This window comes from Podarcis filfolensis, assembly GCF_964270895.1.
Source record: "Podarcis filfolensis genome assembly, chromosome: 1".
Taxonomy (NCBI): domain Eukaryota; kingdom Metazoa; phylum Chordata; class Lepidosauria; order Squamata; family Lacertidae; genus Podarcis; species Podarcis filfolensis.
In genome coordinates this window covers 86379299-86404624 of record NC_139604.1, presented here as the reverse complement: position 1 = coordinate 86404624, position 25326 = coordinate 86379299, and the positions used below count along the sequence as shown (strand labels likewise).

The 25326-nt window shown below is 40.9% G+C and overlaps 1 protein-coding gene across 3 annotated transcripts in view; it reads left to right on the top strand.

The window, feature by feature from the left end:
* Positions 1-25326, top strand: part of AMBRA1 (autophagy and beclin 1 regulator 1) — a 145814-nt gene that overhangs the window by 29192 nt on the left and 91296 nt on the right. For all 3 annotated transcript variants that reach the window (XM_083601204.1, XM_083601206.1, XM_083601205.1), the window contains one exon: positions 25182-25268. In XM_083601204.1, the coding sequence (XP_083457330.1) occupies positions 25182-25268 (87 nt within the window). The remainder of the gene's footprint in view (positions 1-25181; positions 25269-25326) is intronic.

Below are 25326 nucleotides of genomic sequence, written 5' to 3'. Positions count from 1 at the left end.
TGCTACTCTATCATATTGGAACTGATGGAGCAAAAGGTCCAAGTAGCAATATAAGGAGGAATGAGAGGAGGAGCAAGATCATAGAGACAACCGATATAATCTTTCCTGGGTATTGAGTTCAGCTGAATTACCTCATTAACTATGGATAATTTTAATCGAGGGAGTATTTTTAAAAAAGAAGAAGGTGATGCCTCTCATACAATGTCTGCATGGAGGAGGCAGTCAAACCCCAAATTAGGAAGGAGTGCACATACGTTTGAAATTTGCCAGGCACTAGTCGAATTTGTACCTGGCTGTTGGCCTCTTACAACCAAGTGCAGATGCCTGGGCACCAGGATGGTGCCTGACATCTCCACCATCTGGAGGTGCATGTCTGGGGATCCTTAGATCTTGCCTGTTTTTGCACACTAACAACACATCCTTTAGCATTCTATCCGCAATATTTTATCTGCACAATGTGAACAAATTTCAGAAACCAAAAACTCGTATTGAAAAATACAGTTTTTCAGCCGCCTGGCCCCAAAATGGCACCTAGACATTTCATTTTGGCGACTGTAACTCTGGTGCCTAGCTTATATATCTGAGTTTCTAATGCTGTACACATAGTTAGAACAGAAACTTACGAATCTTACAGCACCCTACCCTGGCTGTCTCTTCCCACCAGTGCTAAAGAGAGCAGTCAAAAGCTTGAGGTTAATTTTTTCCCTTTTTTTCTTTTGCAAAAAAACACTTGGGCAGATTGGTGGTATGATACCGAACTTGTTCCAAAACATCTTAAGTTCTTTTCTGGAACAATCTTGATCCATGCAGGCTGGTATTTGTTGCAAAAATCCTAACACTTAGCAAGTGGTAGGTAGTCCTCTGAAAATTAGGATCATATGAAGCTGCCTTTCACCAAGTCAGACCATATTACTACCCCTATCTGGAGATGATAGGGATTAAACTAGAACCTTCTGCATGCAGAACAGATGTTCTACTATTTAGTCATGGCATTAGCCACGCAATTAGACATGGAGCACTGGCCTGACTTCTGCCCACCACCACAATGAGATTGTCAGTTGCTGGAGCAGAGCGCAAGATTTCAGATCTTTCTTTTTATGAAACAGAAGTAACCAGCTTATAACTTGGCCTGGCACCAGATGAGATGAGCCAGACACAATTCTCAAGCCAAGCTGCTGGCATTGCTACTGTTCCTGCTTAGATAGGGAAATGTTAATATTTATATTCAGATGTTTTAATACATTTATCTCTGCCTGCAGTAACTGTTTATTGATGTTTCTTTTTATGCTAAATGATGTTCATGTTGCTTTCATTGATGAAGGTGAACCCTCCAACTTTTGGAAGGGTTGTAGAAACTTCTACAGCATGACTAGAAGAGTTGGGAATAAAACCAGAAGTTTGGGTGCCTTTTGATTTGACTGTACTGGCCTCTTGATTTCTGTATTTTCTAGCCATCTTGAAATGCCATTCAGATTTGTGACTGAAACTTAACAGTACTGTTGTATTGAATAATAGAGTAGAAAAGGTCATTTGGACCAACCCTTAGCCAGTGCAGGAAATTCACCAGTACAGCATCCTGATAGATTGTCATCCAATATCTGCTTAAAAATGCTTTTAGAAAGAGAAGTCTGCCATTTTCCAAGCCATAGGGGTACCTTGCTGCTAGTGACTTCTTAGTACTTTATACTTTCCCTGTGTATTCTTGAATGTACATATATGTTTCTCTGTGTGGAGACTTTCCTCTTAAATTTCTGCATGTTTTGTGGGAATTCCTATCCAAAATTTAATTTACTTTATATAATTGTTTACATCTTCTGTCTGACCTGAGTGGCTTAAAGATTTTGTGTAAAGAAAGTTTTGTTGCTTTCTAGTTTTTTAATTAGTGAGACAGACAGGTTGTGTATCCACAGTAGTGACTAGAGGAGGATGAACAAACTTCTGAAAGGAGCACAGAGAAGAAACGCAACAGTGCACCTGTAGCAACAAAACTGGATGCCTTCATCTGCCCCACCTGCAATAAAACATGTCTCTCCTGTATTGGTCTCTACAGTCACAGCAGGCGCTGTCAGTCTCCAATGGTTTGACTTCACCCCCAAAGGCGTACTCCTCCATTGTGTCCTGAGGCAAATCGATACCAACAACGGACAAACTACTACCACCAACAAATTAAGCTCAAGTCAATCCCACTCGAACTCATTCATCCTTTCTTACAAGCCATATTTCACTTTCCAGAGCTCCACTGTCTAAAATACTAAACAAGACATACATTCTGGGCATGACATGCAAAGACAAATGCCTGGTTGCCATTATATTTTAATTGTTCGGTACTTTTTCCCCACCACCGAGCAGATCACATTAATACCAGTAACATTTCTTCTAATGAATTAACATGCAGAAATGTGATGGGAGATTTTATTTTCAGCCTCAGGACTGCATCTTCCATTGTCTCCTGAGACAGATGAATGACAGCAAACACCCCTGGTTCTTAATCCACCTTTTAACACTGACATAGATCTATAGACCATAACCTCCATGTATATTTGTGTTAAAATAGCATGATTTACTTTATGCAAGACAGTGTTCTTTTCTTTTTGCCAGTAGAGGGTGCTTCTCTCAAACTCAATGGTGGGTTGATAACATCTTTAAAGATGGTATAAGAATACTGTTGTGAAACAGTATTAAAGAGCAAAAACACAGCTCTTTCTCCAGCTGAATATAATTTTAAGAAATCTTCATTCAAGGTCCTCCTCCAAGGGTCTTCTGCTGGTTCCCTCACTACGAGAAGCGAAGTTACAGGGAATCAAGCAGAGGGCCTTTTCAATAGTTGCACCCTCCCTGTGGAACACCTGCCCTTCAGATGTCAAGGAAATAAACAACTATCTGACTTTTAGAAGACATCTGAAGGCAGACCTGTTTAGGGAAGTTTTTAATGTTTGATGTTTTATTGTGTTTTTCCTATTCTGCTGGGAGCCTCCCAGCGTGGCGGTCATCTGAACCAACCCTTTGCCAGATGGACGTGGCATAAACGTTGTTGTTACCTTCTTTGTAGCAAGATCTCCAGGTCCTAGTCACTGTGCATGTATATTTAGATGATACATTCCTAAACTTTTCCCATACAGCAGATATTTTCAACCTTTTTTAGTCCACTGCTCCTTTGACCAACTGCATTCTTTCTGTGGCACCCCTGTGGGGCTCAAGAGCCCAATCATGTCACCCCTGGCCTGCAGAACTGGCAGCCTCTCATCCTTTTTCAAACACCATTCCTTGTGGGGCATTCCCTCAGCCTCCTCTCCTCTCCCCTCTTCTTGGGAGTCCTGGGCAGCCACTGCTGCCACCCGTAGTCTCTGAGCTGCTCCCACAAAGAGAGGTGCCTCCTCACACTGTCCCACAGGGGCCTGGGAGGCACTCCATGGCCAACCCCAGAGGCACCATTTGCCTGGGGAGCTTGTATCCAGGTCTGCTGCATCAAACAGTTGCGCAAGCCTTTGGGAGGCAGAGATGCAAGAGGGCATCAGAGGAGGGAGGGAAGGGAAGGAACAGAGGCCAGTGTTGCCCGTGGCACCCCTGGCTATCATTCAAAGGCACCCCAGGGTGCCATAACATACTGGTTGAAAACCACTGCCTTACAGGATCTAAATGTAATTTGTTAAGTGGGGCCTGAACATTTATTTGACTACATCAGTTGAGTTTTTAAAATCATTGATCTTGATTTCTTAATACAAGTGCTTTACAGAAATTTAAAATGGTAGACAGAAGCTTAAAAACAGTCTGATTCAGCAGGGATCTTTTATCCAGTTCAGTGTCCTATATTTCACAGGTGATGGGCCCAGAGCTTCAGAGAAGCCCACAAACAGGTCATGAAGGTTGCAGTCCTCTTGTGCTGTTTCCTCTCCCCCCCTCCCTTTCTCTTCCCCGCCCTGCCCTGCTCCCCAACTCTGCAGTTATTCAGTGGAAGATGGAGTTTCCACAAACTACCCTAGTTAATAGATAAACTCTTCTTCTGTGTATTTGTCTTAGCCTCCTTTAGAGCCATCTAAATCAGTGGCTAGCACCACAATTTGTTACAGAAAATTTCTTATGCATTATGTAAATTCCTGAATCTGTGGTCAATTTCATTGGATGGCCTGTGGTATTATGAAAGAGGGAGATAAATGTTTCTGTCTACTTGCTTCATGGTATGTGTAACTTTATAAATATCACTTTTGGTTGTCATCTTTTCTTCTAAAACTGAACAACAAATGCTTCAGCATTTTCTTGTGGGGGACATGCTTCAATTTCTTGATGGTTTTGGTTGTTCTTCACCTCTGCTGATAATCCCATCTCAAAAAGACCGTCTCACGTGTATCGAATTCTAATTGTAGCTGCATCCAGAGATTGATATAAAATTATTATGAGTCTGGCTGTCTTATTGTCAGTCCCTAATCCCTAGCATGGAATTTTTTCTCTGTTCACATCTGCCTTATGCTGTTGACTTTTTCAATGAGCTGTGAAACACAGACCAAGATCTTATCTCACTAGTTGCTGCTAGGTGAGACTCCACCAGTGTAAATGTGAAGTTAACTTTTTTGCCCCATTGTGCATCACTTACTGTGCCTATTTATTTTGAATTTCTCTTTGTCATTTCTTTCTCATTCATTCAATTTCAATAGATCATTTTGGACCTCTTCACAGGCCCTTTGGATTTTCACTATACTGAATTATTTGACACCATCAGCAAACTTTGCTTCTTAGTTGAGCAGTTAAGCCAAAAATTGCATTATTTGGAATAAAAATATGAAACGTGGCACACACCCAACACTTTTTTTATATGGATCTTTATAAGCAATGCTCCCTGGGGGTGCAGGATAGGAGAGTAACAAAAGTGTACTTTTAGGTTTTATGCCTGCTCTATAGTTTGAAGAGTATGGAATGACTGTCCCAGCCTGTAGAGACCACTGCTGTCTTCAGCAATGCTTCTTCAGCAGTCCTTGCAAATGGCATTGAGTTCCATAGGACATTCCCAGGCAAACAAACATAGAATTGCAGTCTTAAGTGGTGGTTAACTGCTGTTGATGGTACACTGAATGCTCAAGTACAAAGAGAACAATGAGGTCTTCCAGACAATGATATAACAACATGTTCTTGAATTGCTCAAGAAGAGTATTATCAAATTCAACATAAATGCAAATGGAAGGTTGTCCAGAAAATCCTTCATCGTTGTATTTTTTTTAAAAGTTTCCTTAAAGAATAAAATTAGCTATAAGGCAGTTGCAAGGAAGAGGCAAGAGGTCAAATATCTTTAGGATGGTTAGAGCTTGATTAGAAACCAAAATAATATAATCATAGCTAGAATATTTCCCACAGATTCAGAAAGGTAGAAACAAGTACAGGGAAATGGTTATTGAGAAAAGCAAACAGCAATCAAAGGCAAAAAGGTTTCCCTCTAAATGTAGAAGGCTTGACCAACTGAAGAAAACAAAAATAACCACAAACTAAGGCAGAAACTAATTTAAGTTGGCAATAAGGCAGATGAACAAAGACTGAGAAGCAGACAGCTAAAAAGACACAACATATATATATATGGTAAAGGTAAAGGGACCCCTGACCATTCGGTCCTGTTGTGACCGATTCTGGGGTTGCGGCGCTCATCTCGCTTTATTGGCCGAGGGAGCCGGTGTACAGCTTCCGGGTCATGTGGCCAGCATGACTAAGCTGCTTCTGGCAAACCAGAGCAGCGCACAGAAACGCCGTTTACCTTCCCGCTGGAGCGGTACCTATTTATCTACTTGCACTTTGATGTGCTTTCGAACTGCTAGGTGGGCAGGAGCAGGGACCAAGCAACGGGAGCTCACCCCGTCACGGGGATTCTAACCACCGACCTTCTGACCGGGAAACCCTAGGCTCAGTGGTTTAACCCACAGCGCCGCCTGTATCCATATATATAACCATATATATATATTTAACCCACAGCGCCACCCGCACCCATTTATATATATAAATTCATTACCAGCAGTCTTTGTACCATCTTTCTTTGTACCTTCTTTACCACATTGGGCAGATGCTCATGCCTGAACCACATTCATATTCTCCATCTCTCTAGTAGAATGTACACACATTAAAAAGAGGCTGTGAAAATGCTTTTTAAAAAAAGTTTTGAAAAATGCATTGAATTTGGCATAGCTCACTGTCGCCATCTAGTGTCACATTTGTATATTGCACTTCACAACACATTTAAAACACTTTATTTGCAGCTGTATAGCTGAGTCCTTTCTCTCTCTCTCACACACACACTCTAGCTGAAACTAGAACTAGAGGTGATGAAATGAAACTGTACACCTAACTGACTCAAGTCACCCAATCTGGACAGACACAACTAAGAGTTTTTAATACACTGATATATTGATTTGGCATACATCTCATACTTCAACTTTTTCCTTTCCTCTGTCTCACAGGAGGGAAAGTATTTTTCTTCTAAAACAGTGTGCTGCAAAACACAGGTTTCATGTAAAAACAGTGCTTTCCCCTTCAGAATAGGTTTAATAATGTGCAGATACAATTGATTTTGAGGTTCAAAATAAGTTTTCTTAAATTTGACACATCCCTATTATGAAACTGTTTTTAGTTAAGTCTCCTTTCTTTGTCAACACACTGTTGTCAATATAGACTGTCCCAGCTTGATGCCTTTTGGATTATAGAGTCACAGGGTATTTGGGAAATAATGTGCAGAATCTATCCCAATGAAGTCTCTCTAAATGTACGTTAAGCACCTAATACCTTCAAAAAGGATGAAATAACCATAGGCTGGCATGTGCTAACTGTGCCAGTCCAGTGAACATTATAGGACAGACTTTAAACTTAATTTGCTTTGTATGCAAGCAACTTGATATGTCTTTAGATATAAAGGATTTTCTATTATTACTACAAGACATTCTTTGCTGTGAACTCATAGTGAGGTTACTTTTATTTGTGTTAAATGCTCACACAGATAGCGCTGAAAGCTCTGTATTCATACAATTATTTTTTGCCTTTAAGCATCTCCTTGGGTGGTGCTGTGGATTAAACCACAGAGCTTTGGACTTGCCGATCGGAAGGTTGGCGTTTCGAATCCCCGCGATGGGGTGAGCTCCTGTTGCTCGGTCCCTGTTCCTGCCCACCTAGCAGTTCGAAAGCACATCAGAGTGCAAGTAGATAAATAGATACTGCTCCAGCGGGAAGGTAAACGGCGTTTTCGTGTGTTGCTCTGGTTCGCCAGAAGCGGCTTAGTCATCCTGGCCACATGACCTGGAAGCTGTACGCTGGCTCCCTCGGCCAATAAAGTGAGATGAGCGCCACAACCCCAGAGTCAGCCACGATTGGACCTAATGGTCAGGGGTTCCTTTACCTTTACCTTTATTCAAGTTAAAGAGCTTATCCACACTGTAGATTTAAACTAATTTTGAGAGTCACTCCCTCTTTGAACAGATCTACACTGGCTTCTATTCTGTTGGATGATGGATGGGCAGCTAAGGATTTCTAAAAATTTCTTTGCTCTCAATCAGTTCAGATTCTCATGATTCTTTTGGAGGATGCCATGGCTGTTAAAAGTGTTATAAACACATAGCTTCATAGTGTAGATCATGGGTAGGCAAACTAAGACCCAGGGCTGGATCCGGCCCAATCACCTAAATCCGGCCTGCAGACGGTCTGGGAATCAGCGTGTTTTTACATGAGTAGAATGTGTCCTTTTATTTAAAGTGCATCTCTGGGTTATTTGTGGGGCCTGCCTAGTGTTTTTACATGAGTAGAATGTGTGCTTTTATTTAAAATGCATCTGGGTTATTTGTGGGGCATAGGAATTCGTTCATTATTATTTTTCTAAATATATTCTGGCCCCCCACAAGGTCTGAGGGACAGTGGACTGGCTCCCTGCTGAAAAAGTTTGCTGACCCCTGGTGTAGATTGCAGGTGGTGAATGGCAGACAAGAAGCACAATAAATGAATCTATCTGCGCTTGAGTTCTCTTTCTTAATAAGCCATCTGAAATGATCCACAGAATAATGGGAAGAAGGAAAGTGGTTTTGCTCTTGTGTATGTTGGAAGCATCTATGCCTGTTGGAATACTGGCATGTTTTCATTCACAACATTTTTAAGGCTTTTAGAAAATATGAATGTAAAAAAGAAATGTTAGCATTGCCATGTGATATTAAAATAATGTGATATTGTTTGAAAAGAAGGTAGAAGTAGACTGGATACAGAAGTCCATAAGCTAATATAAGAACCAATACCTGAAAGCTGAAAACTGAGCAAACTCTTTTGAATTAGAAAATAAAAAGGTGTACTAAGACTTCACTTCCAGTGGGTAGAGGTGGGGATTTTGTTTTTACTTGCCATTTTTATGTCCAAAATGAAAGTTTCTCTAAATAAATGTTGTTTTTAAATAAAAATGAATGGGATTAAGATTGTAATAAAATCTTAAGATTGATAGCATAAGATTGGTGTTCTTATGTAGAATGATGTAGACAGTCAAATTAAATTTCAGCTGTCCTACTCTTATGGATTCAGATCTTTTACATTTGAAGTTTTACTTAGTAAATCTGTAATTAATACTCTTTAAAAAATCAGAAGTTGTTTTTCACTTGAATCCCAGGGTCTGTCAACCAGAGCCAGATGCAGGATTGTTGTGAGCTCAGAGCTAGATACAGGATGATGATTAAGGGAATGAAGCCAAAGTGACCTGGTCACTTGGTAGTTAAGGCATACTGCGTCAGGAAGATAAGTGGTTAACACAAGACCATTCATGGCAGATAACTCACTTTACTTGCTTTGAATAAACAACTTGCTGATCTACTGAAGATCATCCAGCAACCTACCAGAAAATCTTTATCTACCGTCTGCCTGCCCCAGCTTTAGGTTGGTTACTACTATATTTGCACTTGACAGTTCATATGGCTTGCAGTAACATCTTTAGACCAGGCATACCTGACTTTCGTGCCTTGTATTGAAGGGTTTTATGGCATACTCTCTTGTTCCTGTTTAACCTGGGTATCTGTTAACTGGAATGGTCTACTATGTTTCTGTTGTCTGTCTTTTGTCTTAACTGTACACCTTGCAAGATGTGCAATCTCTGTTCTGTGCAACATGTGTAATTTGGAGATATTGGAGAATTCTAGATATAAGGGTATTGGTCTCTCCCACTTTGTGATGGTTGTTCTCTATTTTAACTTAATCACCATCAGCAAAGAATAATTGTAAAGAGGCCAATGGAGCTACTGGACACTAACCTGAACACCAGATTCTTACTCATTGCATTCCCTCTGCAGATTTACTTGTGGCTTATGCATTACTTGTGCTCACATGTTGCTTACCCACATTCCAACTCCAATGCAATAAACAAACTGGGTGTGATTGCAGAGGGCAAATACTACAGGGTGAGTCCTTTAAAAGAGGCCCTGTGGATACAGAGTACACGTGTTCCACTTGTCCTCTTTAAAAAGACTCATCCTGTAAAAGTTTGATTGAAAGTGGACAGGTAAGGAAGGAGTCACAATTTGAAAGTCTATCAAGAATGTAGAGTGACCCCTTCCCTAAGCCAATGGCTTTTGAATGTTTTGGATTGCAACTCCCATCACCCCCCCAACCAGCATGGCTGTGGCTAATGGAAGTTGTGGCTGATGGAAGCCACCAGGCTGGGGAAGGTTGATGCAGAACATTTCACATATTTTTTTTAAAAAGCAAATAAGCATCAGTCTTCATCACAAAGAATTAGGGAAATGGTCCTTTGTCCACCCCCAATTGTGTTATAACAACTTCTGATAGAAGAAAGATAGGCTTGTATTATTCGCAATTGTTCCTTTTTGACTCATGGTTCTGTTTGAGATTTCTCTTTGCGCAATCTTTTCTGCACCCACTGTAGCTTCCTATTTTGGGAACACTAACGCTACTGCTATTTCACTACTTTTGCCCTTTTACTCTGATTCCTTTTGTTGTTGAAGTTTGGTGGGAGAAATACATGCTTCTTCCTCCCTCACTTTCATAATGACTAATAGAGGACTTTATGCTTCCGTGCCTGCTTCTCTCTGAGCTGTGCTATAAACCGATAAGGGAGGGGCAATATCTGAACCATTCCTGGCCTAGATGTGGTTTCATTGTTATTGTATCTAAGGTAGAAGCAGGAATCTTGTTCCTGCCACTCTGGTAATTGCTCACAGTCTGAATTGAAATGCATGGGCTTTTTTTAAACAAGGTGTTTGTGAAGGTTCCATGTTGCCAAACAGCCTAAAACATATTAAATTTTTGATTTGTGAAGACTGATTTCTCCCTTTTATCCAGTGAGAACAGGCATTTTAAAAATCAGTTTTATGCAACAGAGATAAGAAACAACCATGTCCACGAAACAACTTCCCTGTTAAAAATATAGTATGTGCCCACAGCAAATACTGTAATGGAGTGAATATATATGTGTACACTGCAAAAATAATATGCAGTGAACTGGAGCAATGGCCAAATGAAACAAGAATAAGATATTTTGAGGTTTGTGTTTTAGGAACGTACTCTGAATGATCGAACACCATCTCCTCAGGTTGCAGCTGAGCATCCAAAAAGAGAGGCAAGAAAGTTGCTGTAGGTCATCTAGGAATTCTTGAAACATAGAAGTGAATGAAAAAAACCCAGTGCATTACCCTATGTGTAATAGACAGCCCTCTTGAGAGAATTAGCAATTAAGAGGGGAGGTACTGGGTGAGATTGCAGGACCGATGAGTGTTCTTATATTCTCAGTCCAATGGGCTCTTTTATGTATCACAATACAGGAAACTCTCCGTTTGTGTGGGGGTTGTGTTCCTGGTCATTGTGTACATAAGCCGGTTCTGCTTCTGCCCTGTTCTGGGGCTGGGCTGAAAATGACGTGTGTATTGGAGACTGCGTGTGAGGAGCATGCAAAATGTATACCACAAACAATAGAAGTATAATAATGCTGACACTGCACCAGGGACTATCCTGATGGGAAGTAGATTGCAAACTAACAACTGACTCTTCTAACTGAATATTGAGTACTTACTTGGTACATTGATTAAAGTGTTGGATACAGGAGCTATATTTTCTCTCCTCCAAAAAGGAATTCAAGGTCAGACTTTAGTAACATCTAGTCTAACTACAGCCACCTTGTCACCTTTTTAACCCTTCTATGTGTGCTCTGCCTTGGGTCAAAGCACTAAAATACATTTCTTGGCATATTCTGTTTCTTCTAAAAAGATGCCATTTGGTAGCCCACCAGTTCACTATGGTACAGTAATACCTCCTCGAACGTCCGCCTCGTCTAGCGTCCATTCCGGCGAATGTCCGCAGCAAACCCGGAAGTACCGGAATGGGTAACTTCCAGGTTTCCTGCTCACGCATGCGCAGAAGCGCTAAACTGCGCTTTGCGCATGTGCAGACGCGCCGCTTTGCCCTGCGTCCTTTTTGGCTAGCGGCCGGGACTCCGGAACAGATCAGGGCTGCAAAACAAGGTACAACTGTACTAATTTCATATTTTGAAGAGAGGTAGCGTGGATAAGGGTGGTGGTGGATTAAAATGGGCAGGATTTAATTTAGCTGTACACTTGTTTTATTTTTTGTACTTGGCTATAAAACTTGTGCAGAGCAGCTTTTGTCTTACTGGAGCATGTTGATGTAATTATTTGCTCATTATAGAATTTTGCAATGGGGAGAGCTACAGCTTCGGGATCCAATTACCTGGGGACCTTACTCCCAGCAGGGTTCTGCCTAATGCAAAGGTGGTGGAGATATCTGTGGCTTCACTTGATGAGTTTAAGTGGAAAAGTGATGACTTTGGCTTTCTGCAATTTAGCCATTCTGGTCTGTTGGGTAACTAATGTGCATTCTAATTATTTTTCCATATGCTTGTTTAACTGATTGCTCCAGATAGCTTTGAGTCTGCAGTGATATAACTCACCCCATCCTTTCTGCATTGAACCACAGAAGGGGAATTAACACAGGACATATGCTAGTTCTCTACTATCTTAAAGAAAAATTCCAAAAGGGATCAATTTTACTAATGGTTCCTAAATCTCTCACAGCCAAGAAACATTTGTTTTATTTTTTTCTGAATTAAAATGAGAAGTGCACTTCGCTATTGCATTTGAAATGTTTTACGCTTAAGATTATGTAAAAGTAAGAATTGCCTCTTGTATACCTGTATGTGCTGCTGTTCTTTGTATGCCTGATTGGAGGAACACTAACTCATGCTGAAATACAAATAGACAGAATCTTCTGAGTGCTGGTAATTCTGGCCATTGGGAAGAGGTCCCAAAAGAACTCTCCAAACTGTGTGAATGGGTGGTAAAATGGCAAATGTAATTCAGTGTAAATGAGTGTTAAGTGATGCATGTAGGTGCAAAAAATTATTAATTTCACATATATGCTTATGGAGTCTGAAGTGGCAACGATTGACTAAGAGCAAGACCTTGGGGTTGTAGTGGATAGCTCAGTGAAGATGTCACCCCATCATAATGTCAATGCCGTAATGCCATTATACACATTTATGGTGTGACTGCAACTGATCTCTTCATCTCAGAAAGGATATTGTAGACTTGAAAAAGGTTCAGAAAAGAGCAACTCAGGTGATGAAGGGGATAAAGAAACTCTTCCATTAGGAACGGTTACAGCTTTGGGGGCTTTTTACATTAGAGAGAAGGCAAGTAAGAGGAGACATGATAGAAGTATATAAAATTATGCATGATATGTGTTCTTACAACACTAAAGTCCGTGGATCTCCAATGACACCAAATGTAGGAAGCGTCAGGGTAGACAATAGAAAGTACTTTTTCACTCTCATTTGAGACTGTGATAGCCTCCATCTAGGATGGCTTTAAAAGAGGATTAGACAAATTAGATTACCAGTGATTACTAGCTACAATTACTATACTCGGCCTCCATGATGAGAGGCCATATGCATCTGAATACCAGTTGCTGGAAACTGCAGGAGGGAAGAGTACTGTTGTGCTCAGGACCTGATTGTCATCTTGTTGTCAGGACCATTGGCATCTTGTTGGCCACTGTAAGAACAGGATGCTGGATTAGATGGGCCATTGGCCTAATCCAGCAGAGCTACTATTGTTGTTTATTTTGTTTCAATGCTACATTTAATCACAATACTTAAATGTGTGTAGTGCTTTCAAGTGTTCAAAGTGCTTCACATGAATTATCTCGTTGTAATCCATACAGGAGCCTTCCAAGGTAAATCAGGATTATTTCCCATACTGCAGATGGTGGTGTGGTATGCGCACTGAGGTTTAAGGCAATCTCATGATTTCATTGCAGAGGCAAAATGTGAGCTAGCTATATCCTGATTTTGCACCTCAGTCTTGTTGCTGTTATACTACACTATCTTTTCTATATGTTTTTATACAGTGGTACCTCGGGTTACAGATGCTTCCGATTACAGACTCTGAATTAACCCAGAAATAATACCTCAGGTTAAGAACTTTGCTTCAGGATGAGATCAGAAATCGTGCTCCAGCAGCGCGGCTGCAGCAGGAGGCCCCATTAGCTAAAGTGGTACCTCAGGTTAAGAACAGTTTCAGGTTAAGAACGGACCCCCAGAACGAATTAAGTTCTTAACCCGAGGTACCACTGTATAACAGTGTTTCTGTGCACCTGATAAACCTTGGAACTGTGGTATCAGTCAGAGTCCTTTTGCTCTTTGTGTGTTCAACTAATGTCTAGGTGTGAGAGCAGAGCAAGACTGAAGCTTTCTATATAAGCCTTCAGTGTTTAGGCATTTAATCAGTAATGTATTTTTAAAAACCTTTTAATTGGGCAATTAAAGTACTTAAAAAACCCTGCAGATAGGTGCAATCTTAGAAGATGCATGCCTCCATTTACACAGAAGGGAGTATCATTTTTCAGAGAGTGTCACCCATATTGTGATAGACACATCTAAAAACAAGGTGAGCTTTTATTATGTGTACATGGTGTCATTTTTACTATATATGGATACTTTGCTTGGAGAGTGAGCTAGTTTATTAGTCTATAGGATTAAGAAATTGCAAAATAAGCATACATTGCCCAACACAACATCTTATATTTAAGATGGCATTGGTTTAGTTTCCTCCCTACTTTCTGGGCATGAAGAGAAGCTCTAAGATGCTACCTCCAAATATCTTGTTCTGCCAGGAAGGCCCAATGTTGAATGCGTTTAAATCTTTAAAGGTAACCATTGGCTTTCTTGCTCCATAGCATCTTAGGCAGGTATGGAAAGACTGCTTCTTGCAGTGTTGTGAAATGGGACCTGCTTTTAAAATGACTCTCCCATGAAGAACTAAAATACTGGGAACAGTGTTTATGTTGACTCCCTTTTTCTAGTTTTACCAAGGAATGGTTGACTTGGGCTCCCTGGCAGTTTGACAATTGTGTCACTTTAATATTTCACTCTGTTTGCTGTTTTTAATTCTAATCCATTCCATTGCAATTCAGATCACAGTGTTCTTGGGCAAAGAGAAGCTCTCAGAAAAATTTCTTTTGAAAACTTATTAGCAGTCTAATTGGGACTTTCAGATCCTTTCGTCTGTTTTCAGCAGCAGTGTATGCTTCCAGCCCTCGAAATAACATTGAGCAGGTGCAGTGGTCTTGCAAAGCCCTTTCCACAGGTACTAATATCTGGAAGCAGACAATTTGTTGACATCGCAACAGAGAGCACTATTGAACAGACAGCAATTTATGCCTCTTGATAGTAAAAGATTTTTAAAAAGACAAAGGCTAATTTAGTAAGCCAGATCTACAGCACCTCTCACAGTGCGTAGAGTTAATCTTCATCACTGAGGCATTGATTGACAATCTGGAGGATGCTAATGTGCGATTCTTCTGCTGAGCGGGGGAACAGAATGGAAATTGCAGTTTCTCGGCTAATTGTGCTTTAGCTGTCATTTGTGACAATTTTCATGTTGTCTAGACAGCTTGCAGAGCAATTGGTTCTTGAGCCTATTGCTAGCCAGATGTAGATCTGGGCAGTCTGGCTGAGGAAAAACTTGGAATTCAAAGGGGGCACTCCTGGTGTGACATCAGATGTAAAGGTAGAGGGACCCCTGACAGTTAAGTCCGGTTACGAATGACTCTGGGGTTGCGGTGCTCAATTCTCTTTACAGGCCGAGGGAGCCGGCATTTGTTCGCTCAACAGACAGTTTTTCCGGATCAGGTGGCCAGCATGACTAAGCTGCTTCTGGTGCAGTGGAACACCGACACAACGGAAATGCCGTTTACCTTCCTGCCGGAGCGGTACCTATGAATCTACTTGCACTTTTTTGGGTGCTTTCGAGCTGCTAGGTTGGCAGGAGCAGGGACCGAGCAATGGGAGCTCACCCCGTCATGAGGATTCGAACTGCCAACCTTCTGATTGGCAAGTCCTAGGCTCTGTTTTTTAACCCACAGCGCCACCCACATCCCATTTACCACTTTAAATTGCGTTAAATTTAAAATGGTAAGCATTAAATAATTTTATTCTGATTTTAACTGATTGTCCTTGAAGGAGTTAGGAAACATGCAGGGCATTGATGCCCTGTCCCCTGACACTAGAAAACTTATTTAGGTGTTCCTCTGGCTTCTGAGGTTTCAGTAGGCATAGCCTGTATACTTTCTGGCATATCTTTATAGCATAACAGCTAGACACTCACTGGTTTGTTTTTGGGAATTCTCAGCAGAATTCTGCACCCAGTTCTACCAGTTGCGTGTCCCCCATCCCCGTGCTCTGTGATTGAATACATCCCTGGCTATGTATCTCTTCTCCCTTCTGTGTTCATAAATCAACATTTTACACTAGGCGGTATACCAGCTTTCATTTCTTATTGCAGAGGCATCAACTGGAAAGGAGTGAAGGGCCAAGCTCATCACTTGGAAGATATCCAGGGATCACACATAGCATAATTTTTCACTCTGCCACCAAAGAAAATACTGGTTTTGATGGGGGAGGTAATTAGGTCCAGTAGCTCACTTATAAATATGCTCCACATAACCCAGTCTGAATGCATCAAAATCCTTACACTGGTGCTGCTCCCATTTGCCTTTTCTCTACTTCAGGCATGACATTCCTATGTGCCACCACTTGCTATACAAAATCTACTTTTATGCCAAACAGCCCATCTCTGATGTGTCATCCCTGTCTTCAGTTTATTTGTCAGCCCGCGAAAAACATCGCTACTACCCTTTGCACACCCTTCCCACTTGATTGCTACCGCTGGCAGGTTGCAAATTCAACACTCCTATACACCTGCATTATACAAATGGAATAGACAAGGGGCTGGTGTTGAGCAATGTAGTAGTAGCTATTGGTAGATCAGCTTCTTTGTCCTGTGCTCTCTAGCCTTGAGGGTGTATTGTTAACTTGTGTGGAATGAAGTAGAGGGGTTGTCTGCATTGGGGCACTGAAAAGGCTTGTGCCCCCTCCCACCCTTTGTTTGATAGTCCTTTTGCCATGGGTAGTGTTGGGTTGAGAATTCAAGCTTATGCATTCCAACACCTATCGTTCTCAGCCAGCGTGGCCAAGGATCAGGAATGCTGGGAGTTGTAGTCCAGCAGCATTTGGAGGGCCACAGGTGCCCTCTTCCTGCTTTAGAGTGCATTGAAACTGGTATTGCTGCTTGCAGACTCCTGGAGCTGGACATATTCCAAAAGGTAATGTCTTTGTCTTGCCCGGCAACACATGGGCCTTCTTAAAGCAAGCCTTGATTCTTTGAATGCTTTTGATGACTCTGTTAGTGTTACAGGTCACAGAGTCTTTCAGTGTAGAAGCATCTGCATTATTGAAGCCATTTATCAGGCTTTTAGGAGGTGCTCTTTAGTTTAGCTTGACCCACAACATTAGCTTTAGCCCTGAACAAATTTATTTTAACTAATAAAATGTTGGTGCTAGTTTTGGGCACAATAATAACAGTCCCTTGCAGCACTGTATAGAGATTATCTGAATTCTGCAACTTCGTTTTCTCCTTGTTGGACCCTGGCATTCATGTGTCTGTTGTTCATAGCATGTCTTGGTGTCTCTTGATATTTTGTCAGGGCCCTTAACAGAAGTAAGGGCACAGAAGTTCTCTTCAAGCTGATTAAAGGAAACATTGGAAATGCATGAAGGCTTTTCTGTGCGAGTGTGAATGCAGAGGAGACAATGTTTTGTTTTGCTGGTGATACTGTCAAGTTTTCTGTTGCACCTCAACTCTGCAGCCTTTACTATTAAAGAGGGGTGTGTGTGTGTTAAGCGTTTTAGGCTACCAAGAGGAGAACATGGTGGAATTGCATGTTAGCTTTTCTGTCTCCATGGAGGGGAATCCCTTATGTATAGGGAAATCTCTCAAGGAAAAGGATTTAGCCTGCCCTTCTCTGACAAGCTAATTCTGTATCTGGGGATTTTAGGGTGTAGAGGAGAGACGAAGCATTCAAATAAGCACGCACCCTACTCACCCCTGTGCATGGAAATGCTACTGTTCAGGAAAAGCTTTACTGCTTGATTCTACTGATTGTATAAATGGGCCCTCAGAGGCCAAGGGATAAGTAGGGGTTTTATTTTAGTATGTTTACATACATTTTTTATGATGATGTTTTATAAATGTTGCCCACTCTGAACCTCCAGGGATAAGCTGGGATATAAATCTAAATAAATGATAGGCTGTATCTTGAAGACCGTTGTGAAAATGAATCTTCAGCAGAATGTTTCTGTTGGAAACTCCTGGATCATTCAGTGTGCATTGTGGGGTGCTAGTTTAAAAAGTTATGCAGAGGCCCTAGGCTTGAGCTTTGTGAAGCACTCCAGAGATCGTTTTGTGTTAGATGGGGAAAAGGATTCAACATGACTGGTTGATAACAACCTGTGCTTTTGAATATTATTCAAAATGGGATTAGGTATCCAACATTGATGCAACAGCATCCTTGAATTGCAGATATTTTTAACTTCCCCAATTTCTGGATTATTCTTTGGTATCCCTACTTCTGATCCTTCACTGTATCTGATAGTACATGGTAGCTAGCCAGTTTTGGTCAGATATTTGAGATGACCAGCTCTCCTTTCATTTTAAAGAGATGTCTATATTGTGCTAAAAGCACAACAAAGGAACATTGGGACAGAAATAATTTGAGTTAAGGTGTCACAAAAGGGGGAAATAAATTGCTGCCTTATGCTGAAATGGGAGATTGGGTGGTTGTTGTGAGGTGAGAATGATGGGGGGAGGGTGGGTGCTTGTCATTCAGCAGTGCAAGCAAATGCATGTCTTCTCAGAAGTAAGCCCTACTGAATTCAATGGGGCTTACCAATGAAAGTAGAAGTACCGTATTTTTCGCACCATAGGGCGCACCGGACCATAGGGCGCACCCAGTTTTTAGGGGGGGAAATCAAGAAAAAAATATATTCCCCCCCCCAGCCCCAAAGAGCAGCGTACAGGCTGCGCACAACCTCTCCCTGCCGGAGGGGTTGTGCTCAGCTATGGTACAAGCCAAGGCAGTGTGCAGGATGGATCCCGCTCACTGTTTTGGCTTCCTCTTTAGCCCCACGCAACCTCTCCTTGCTGGGAGACGCTGCGCAGGGCTAAAGAAGCCATAGCCCCGTGCAGTCTCTCCTTGCCGGAGGGGTTGCACGCAGCTATGGAACAAGCCAAGGCAGCGAGCGGGATGGATCCCACTCGCTGTTTTGGCTTCCCCTTTAGCCCCGTGCAGCCTCTCCTTGCCGGGAGACACTGTGCAGGGCTTTCCTGGCTTTACTGGGAGGTGGGGGGATTCCCTCACCTCTCCCAAAAGCCCGCAGAAGCCGCGCAACCCCTTTAAAGAGATTGCGGCTTCTCCTGGCTTTTCTGGGAGGTGGGAGAAGGGACTGATGCGGCCAGTCAGTCCCTTCTCCCTCCTGTGGAAAAGCCCGCAAGAGTGCACGGAGCTTGTGTGCGGCTCTTGGGCTTTTCCCGCCTGCCTCCCCCCTGCATTCGCTCCATAGGATGCACACACATTTTCCCTTGCTTTTTAGGAGGGAAAAAGTGCGTCCTATGGTGCGAAAAATACGGTAAGTTTAGTTGAAATAAGTGGTGCTTACTCATTCATAGAATTACAGTTGGTCCTCTGAGTGGCGAAGAAGATACAAGTTGACACTAGTAAATTACTCTTAAATTGGTAGAAAACAGATTAAATTGTTAATCATATGCAAGTTTAATTAATATTTTACTAAATCTACTATTTTGTTAATTTTAAATTTGCTCCTAAAACTCAATATATTCTCCAGAAATCTTTGTTTATTTGAAGCATGCTATCATTGAGTTAATTTTCATATAATTATATGCATCAAATTTAGATTTTGTTGTTGTTGTTCAACATTTCCCCAGGTTATTTGTATTCACTATGACTCATCACTGTATTTTGGATTGTCCTGGACCTGAATACCACCACTTGGTATCCAAGCCCCAAACCAAAGTCCTGTTTGGATGCATTTTGCCTTGCCTGCTGTTGAAGTGACGATTTCATCAGTGTGTGGTGATTTAGACCTGTAACTTAGTAGCAGTTGCTAGGATATTACCATGTTCACCTCTACAAAGCTCCATCTTATTTCAGATCGTGATACAGTGGTACCTCTGGTTACAAACGCTTCAGGTTACGAATGCTTCAGGTTACGAGCTCCGCTAACTCGGAAGTAGCTGCTCCTGCTTGTGAACTTTGCCCCAGGATGCAAACAAAAATCGCACGCCAGAGGCGCACGTGCAGCAGGAGGCCCCATTAGCAAAAGCATGCCTCAGGATAAGAACGGTTTCAGCTTAAGAACGGACCTCTGGAACGAATTAAGTTTGTAACCAGAGATACCTCTGTATATCGGTATATTGTGCTGTGATGTTTAGCTGGCGATATATTGTGACATGAAAAACCAGATATCGCCCAGCCTTACTATGCACTTGTGTGCAGTAGAAAACCACATTTTGATATTTCTGTTAAGTTGAAGCATAAAATACAAACTTTTTGAACAGTAACTATTGTTTTGGTGTGAAAACAAAACTGTTTTGTGGGAGTCTAGTTCACATTAATTTGTAAGCAAAGACACACAATGAGGAAGGGTAAAACTTGTTGTGAGCACATAGAAAGAAGTTTCAATTCAGCATTGTGGTTTTTGTAACTCATAGAATATCATAAAGCTGATGTACTTAAATGACCACTGACTGCCATTATGCTTTGGGTTGAAGCAGGTCTTGCTAAATGCAGTGTGACAAATTCACAGGGGTTTGAACATTAAATTTGGGAAACTCAGCAGTTGGCAAACACCTCTTCTTGAAACTTTCTAATTAATGTATTCCATTCTGTGGCATGGCCTATGAACAACTATCAGCACATAAGATTTGTTTGTGGAATCTGCTTTTGCTTCCGTCAGTAGTAGTAGATGCTACAGGTCTTTAGCTTTAAGCTTGACAATTAAGCTTGACAAATGCTTGATTTCCTTATTTCACAAACTATTGAAAGAAGTTTGTGAAAAAGCAAATCACAATTCCTATCAACTCGTAACCTATTGATGTCGCAGTCTTTTGCATATGTGATTTCCCTCTAGCAAAGTGCTGACTTGTGATCTCTCCTCAGTCAATTAACAGGACAATGTGGGTTGTTCTTTAAAAATAAATATATTGTCCCCTAAGGAAAAACACATTCAGAGCTCACAAGAAATTTAAGTATGTGTTATGCAATAGATTTAGTTGGATTTTGTATAAATTCACCTGAGAGGAACTGAATTTTCAAAATAATATTTAGTGTTTCCTGGCAAAAATGGAATAGGGTTATGAAATGAAAGAAATTATCACTACTACCTATCTATAGCTATTTATTTATTTAGAATATTTCTCAATAGCTCTTCATCTGAAGATTCAAGGATAGTGTACAGAAGTGTGTTAATCATTTATATAGCACATGTAGACATTATTTAAAAACAAAATAAAGAGTGGGTTCAAAACAAAACTAAGGAACAGAAAAAGCAGTTCAGACTAAAATCCTATCTAAATTGTCTGAGTAAAAATGATGGCTTTATCATGCCACTGAAAATATTGTAATGCTAGCATCAGATGTGTCTCCTTGGTATGGCATTCCAAACTTTTTGCCACTTTCACAGAAAAGGCCTCCACATGGTGGAGGCAACTGAAGTATTTTCAGTTGCGCCTAGTGTCATTGCAGTATAAATAATTTTGTCAGAGGTAATAGTCGTTTCTTTTCTCTGGAATGTGGAGTGTTTGTCCTTTGCCTCTGAAGGGAAACCATTAAACTTGAAACCTTTTAGGCACAAAAATAGAAAATTGGGGCACTTTTGTAAATGAGTCATATTTTTTTCCTTCAGCGCCTTGTGAAGTTTGTCCCTTTTTTATTTTCTTTCATGTCCTATCCAATCTCAGTCTGAGCCTTAACCTGAAGCATTGTCTGCAAGTGTGATTGATGGAATTAAAACTGCTAAGGTTCTTCAGATGCCAGATTTCTCGCTTTTGTAGTAAATTCAAGAACTGATGAAATAATCCAGTGAACCTTCTCCTTGACTCTTTGGACCTAAAGTCTGGTTGGATGCTGGGGCTGTTCTGAGAGCCTAGCTCAGTTTGCTTGCCTTGGCAAGAAATCCCTTTCCCACTTCCAATTCTGTACATTTTACACATGTACAGTGGTGTTCATAGAATCATAGAATCATAGAGTTGGAAGAGACCACAAGGGCCATCGAGTCCAACCCCCTGCCAAGCAGGAAACACCATCAGAGCACTCCTGACATATGGTTGTCAAGCCTCTGTTCATGTTCTTCGAAACCTGGACATCATCTAATGCTTCCTGTTTGTGGTATTGATTGTTAGAAGTCATGTTGATTGGGACTGGCCATTCCTTTGGGGTAGAGATTCTAGACCATAGCCTCTTACAGTTCAAACAGAAACAGACTACCAAAGAAGGAGCCTTTAAGGATTGATGCATGGCCCAGAACAGGTGTGGAGAAGCTTTGGTCCTCCAGATGTTGTTGAATTACATCTCCCATCATCCCTAACCATACTTGCATGGAGGGCCAAGGGTCCCTGATCCATTATCTAGAAGGATAACTGAGATGTGAAATACAGTTCCAGACTAATTATATTTGCAGTGGGCTATTACTCAGTTAGCATTAAAACTTTGCTTTATGCACCATGTCAGGGGCTGTGTATGCACATAGTGCCTAGCTGAACCATGGTTTAGTGTGAACATGTGGGCTACCATGGAAGAGATCACATCTGCTTTGCTCCTCTTGGGTCCTTTTTAGTTTAGCGTAGCATGGCAACTAAGTCAAGGTTTGTTCTTGGCTACCGCTTGTGATTATGGAAGAGAAAGTTTTACCACAAGATGATGTTTGGACAACACCTTGACTTTACTTCCTTGCTTAGTTAAAAGGACCAGGGAATTTTGTTTACTTCCTTGTGTGATCCTGGCCTGAAAGAGGCCAGGGTCATCTCTTTCAAATTACCAAAATTATCTATCCTTAATATGCACAGCTTGCAGACTTATCATATAGAATAAGAAATGGGTAGGCAACCTAAGGCCCATGGGCCACAAGTGGCCCACGGGGGTCATTTAACCGGCCCATGAGTCACCCCTGAACTGAGCCTCCCGCTCGGCAAGTCCCCGTGCGCTGTGCTAAACTGGCGCGGGGACTCGCTTCCACGGTGCTGAAAATTGCGTCTGCGCAGACGCCAGAAATCATGAGCACGGGCATGCGATCCGGCTCACAGAGGGATCTCTGCTGGAGTGAACTGGCCCAGGCAAGGTAAACCTTGCCGACCCCTGGAATAAGAGAACAAGATTGAAGAAGATTGGAAAATGTTTATTGAATATATGGGAAATAATTGTGTACAGCTGAAAATGCTGGCAGCATTAAGATAAATTCAACAGTGTAAATAAGTTTTGATGGATGCAGTAATGGAATACTAAATGGTATAGTTTTTGTAAAATATGCAGGGGTTTATGATATGTAAAATGATCTATGGAAAGAGAGGAAGGGAAGTCATTGATATCTTAAGGATGTAAAATAAGTATTTTAAATGGTAAAACAGAAAATTTAATAAAAATTATATATACAAAATTATCTATCCTTATCCATGATAGCTGTGTGTGCAACTCACATGTACCGGTAATTGAAATAATTGTATGTACATAGAATGTAATTCTATGTGAAAGCTTTGTTCTCTGAAAGAACACGGTTGATTTTTTCTGTTAACAGCCAGTTTCGCTGAATCATTAAACTCAAGAGACTCCAAAGTTATGTTGAGCTTGTTCAGTTATGCAAATATTTGCATTTTTAATATTGCGATATGATATTAATCCAGATCCATGCTACACTATGGTCAGTTATTATGAAACCAAGAGTTCCATATTTTTAATGGCTTATCTATCTTATCTGTCTGTCTGTCTATCTATCTAGCTGCCTTTCCTTTCTATCAAAGGACACAGCAAGGAATGTATAATAAAATAAAACATAATAAACAAAGTACCATAAAGCAAATCTAAAGATGACTTTCCCAAGAAAGTTTCAAAGAATATCATTTGGGAGGAGATGTTTACATACATACATCATTTTATTTGTATGCTGCTTTTCCATAGTTCAAACCATGCACAAGGCGGCTTACAACATGAAAAAACACATGATTACAAACATAAAAAAGTAGTCATAAACAATAAACATAAAAATACACAATGAAATCGAACAATTTCCACATAAATCATAATAAGATCTAAAACAAAGTTACAAACAATTAATATAAATAACAGCAACAACCTTCCCCTAAACAATACCCCAGCCCAAGAGTTTAATGTTTAATGTTTAATCTTAAACCTAATAAATTTAACCATATTCCAAGTCTGACAAACCTGCTAAAGGAATGTAGCACTAAGTTAAAGTCATTAAGTGGTATACTTGTTTTCCTGATGAAATTGTTTACATCAGCATAATGTTCTGCAAAAGAATGCATAAGCAGATTGCTGGTAATTTGGTTGCACAATAGATCCATCAGTCTCTAGAAGCACAACTGTGGTATTGGATCTCTCTGTTGTGCAACAATAAAGGTCAACTGTCTGCTAGCACAACAGCACTTGCATTAGTGTACAGTGGTACCTCAGGTTACAAACACTTTAGGTTACATACGCTTCAGGTTTCAGACTCCGCTAACCCAAAAATAGTACCTCGGGTTAAGAACTTTGCTTCAGGATGAGAACAGAAATCATGCTCTGGCGGCGCGGCAGCAGCGGGAGGTCCCATTAGCTAAAGTGGTGCTTGAGGCTAAGAACAGTTTCAGGTTAAGAATGGACCTTCAGAACGAATTAAGTACAGTGGTACTTAATTCATACCTGAAGCGTATGTAACCTGAAGCGTATGTAACCCGAGGTACCACTGTATGTAAACAGAGGTACCACTGTACAGAGAATGTTGGATGCAGCCCATAGACTTTACTTGATGTAGAACAATCCCTTTAACAGCAGCCTTGCATAATTTGTTTGTATGTCCATTATGGTATTTGGTAATTTTGGCTGCCTGGACAAAAAACAAAGTAGTGTTTTTTTGTTATTGTTAGTGGAATACTAAACAGTTTTAAGTAATGTAAGTGGCTTACACAAAATTAACATGAATCATTGGGTGGGGTGGCAGTGGCAGCAGCTACGTACACCCAACAATTCCATGTTCATTTCTTTTGCTGCCTGTTCCTGAGATGTGTATTCAGTGGAGGAACCATGTCAAATGTTATTCCAACTGTGTGTGCACAGGGGAGAAAGTGTTAGATTGCAAGTGTAACTATATGTATTCTATTATTGTTTTTAATGGAACTTTAACACCTGAAACAGCCCTGTGAGGGAATGGTATCTGGAAATTGAATATTATCTGATTTATTTCCATGTTCCCAGCCTATGTGCATTGTGTGGTAATCTGTGTTTGTTGACATTGTGCTGAAATAACCCATAGAGGATGGTACTTCATTGAATGTTAGATCATAAAGGTCCTTTTTTTTACTTGTAAGGCTTTTAATATCGTGAACAGTGAAAGAAACTGGGCCATGACTTCACTAGAAGGTGAAATTAATTGAGTTCTACCATTGTTACATTGGCTATGAAGATGTGGTGGGTGGGTAAAAAAATACTAAATAATATATGGACTTTGACATTTTAATTTGAGAGAACTCAAGAAGGTGGACACATGGGATGCTAGTAGTTTCAACTTTCCAGTTAAAGCTTTTTGTTTTCTTCCTTAGGAGGCTATTGGAGTCTTCACTCATTTCATTATCCCGTTATGATGGGGCAGGATCTCGGGAACATCCAATCTATCCTGATCCAGCTAGGTAAGGACAGAATTGAACCCAGAGATAACTTTGTGGGCTCCTGTGAACCACAAAATAA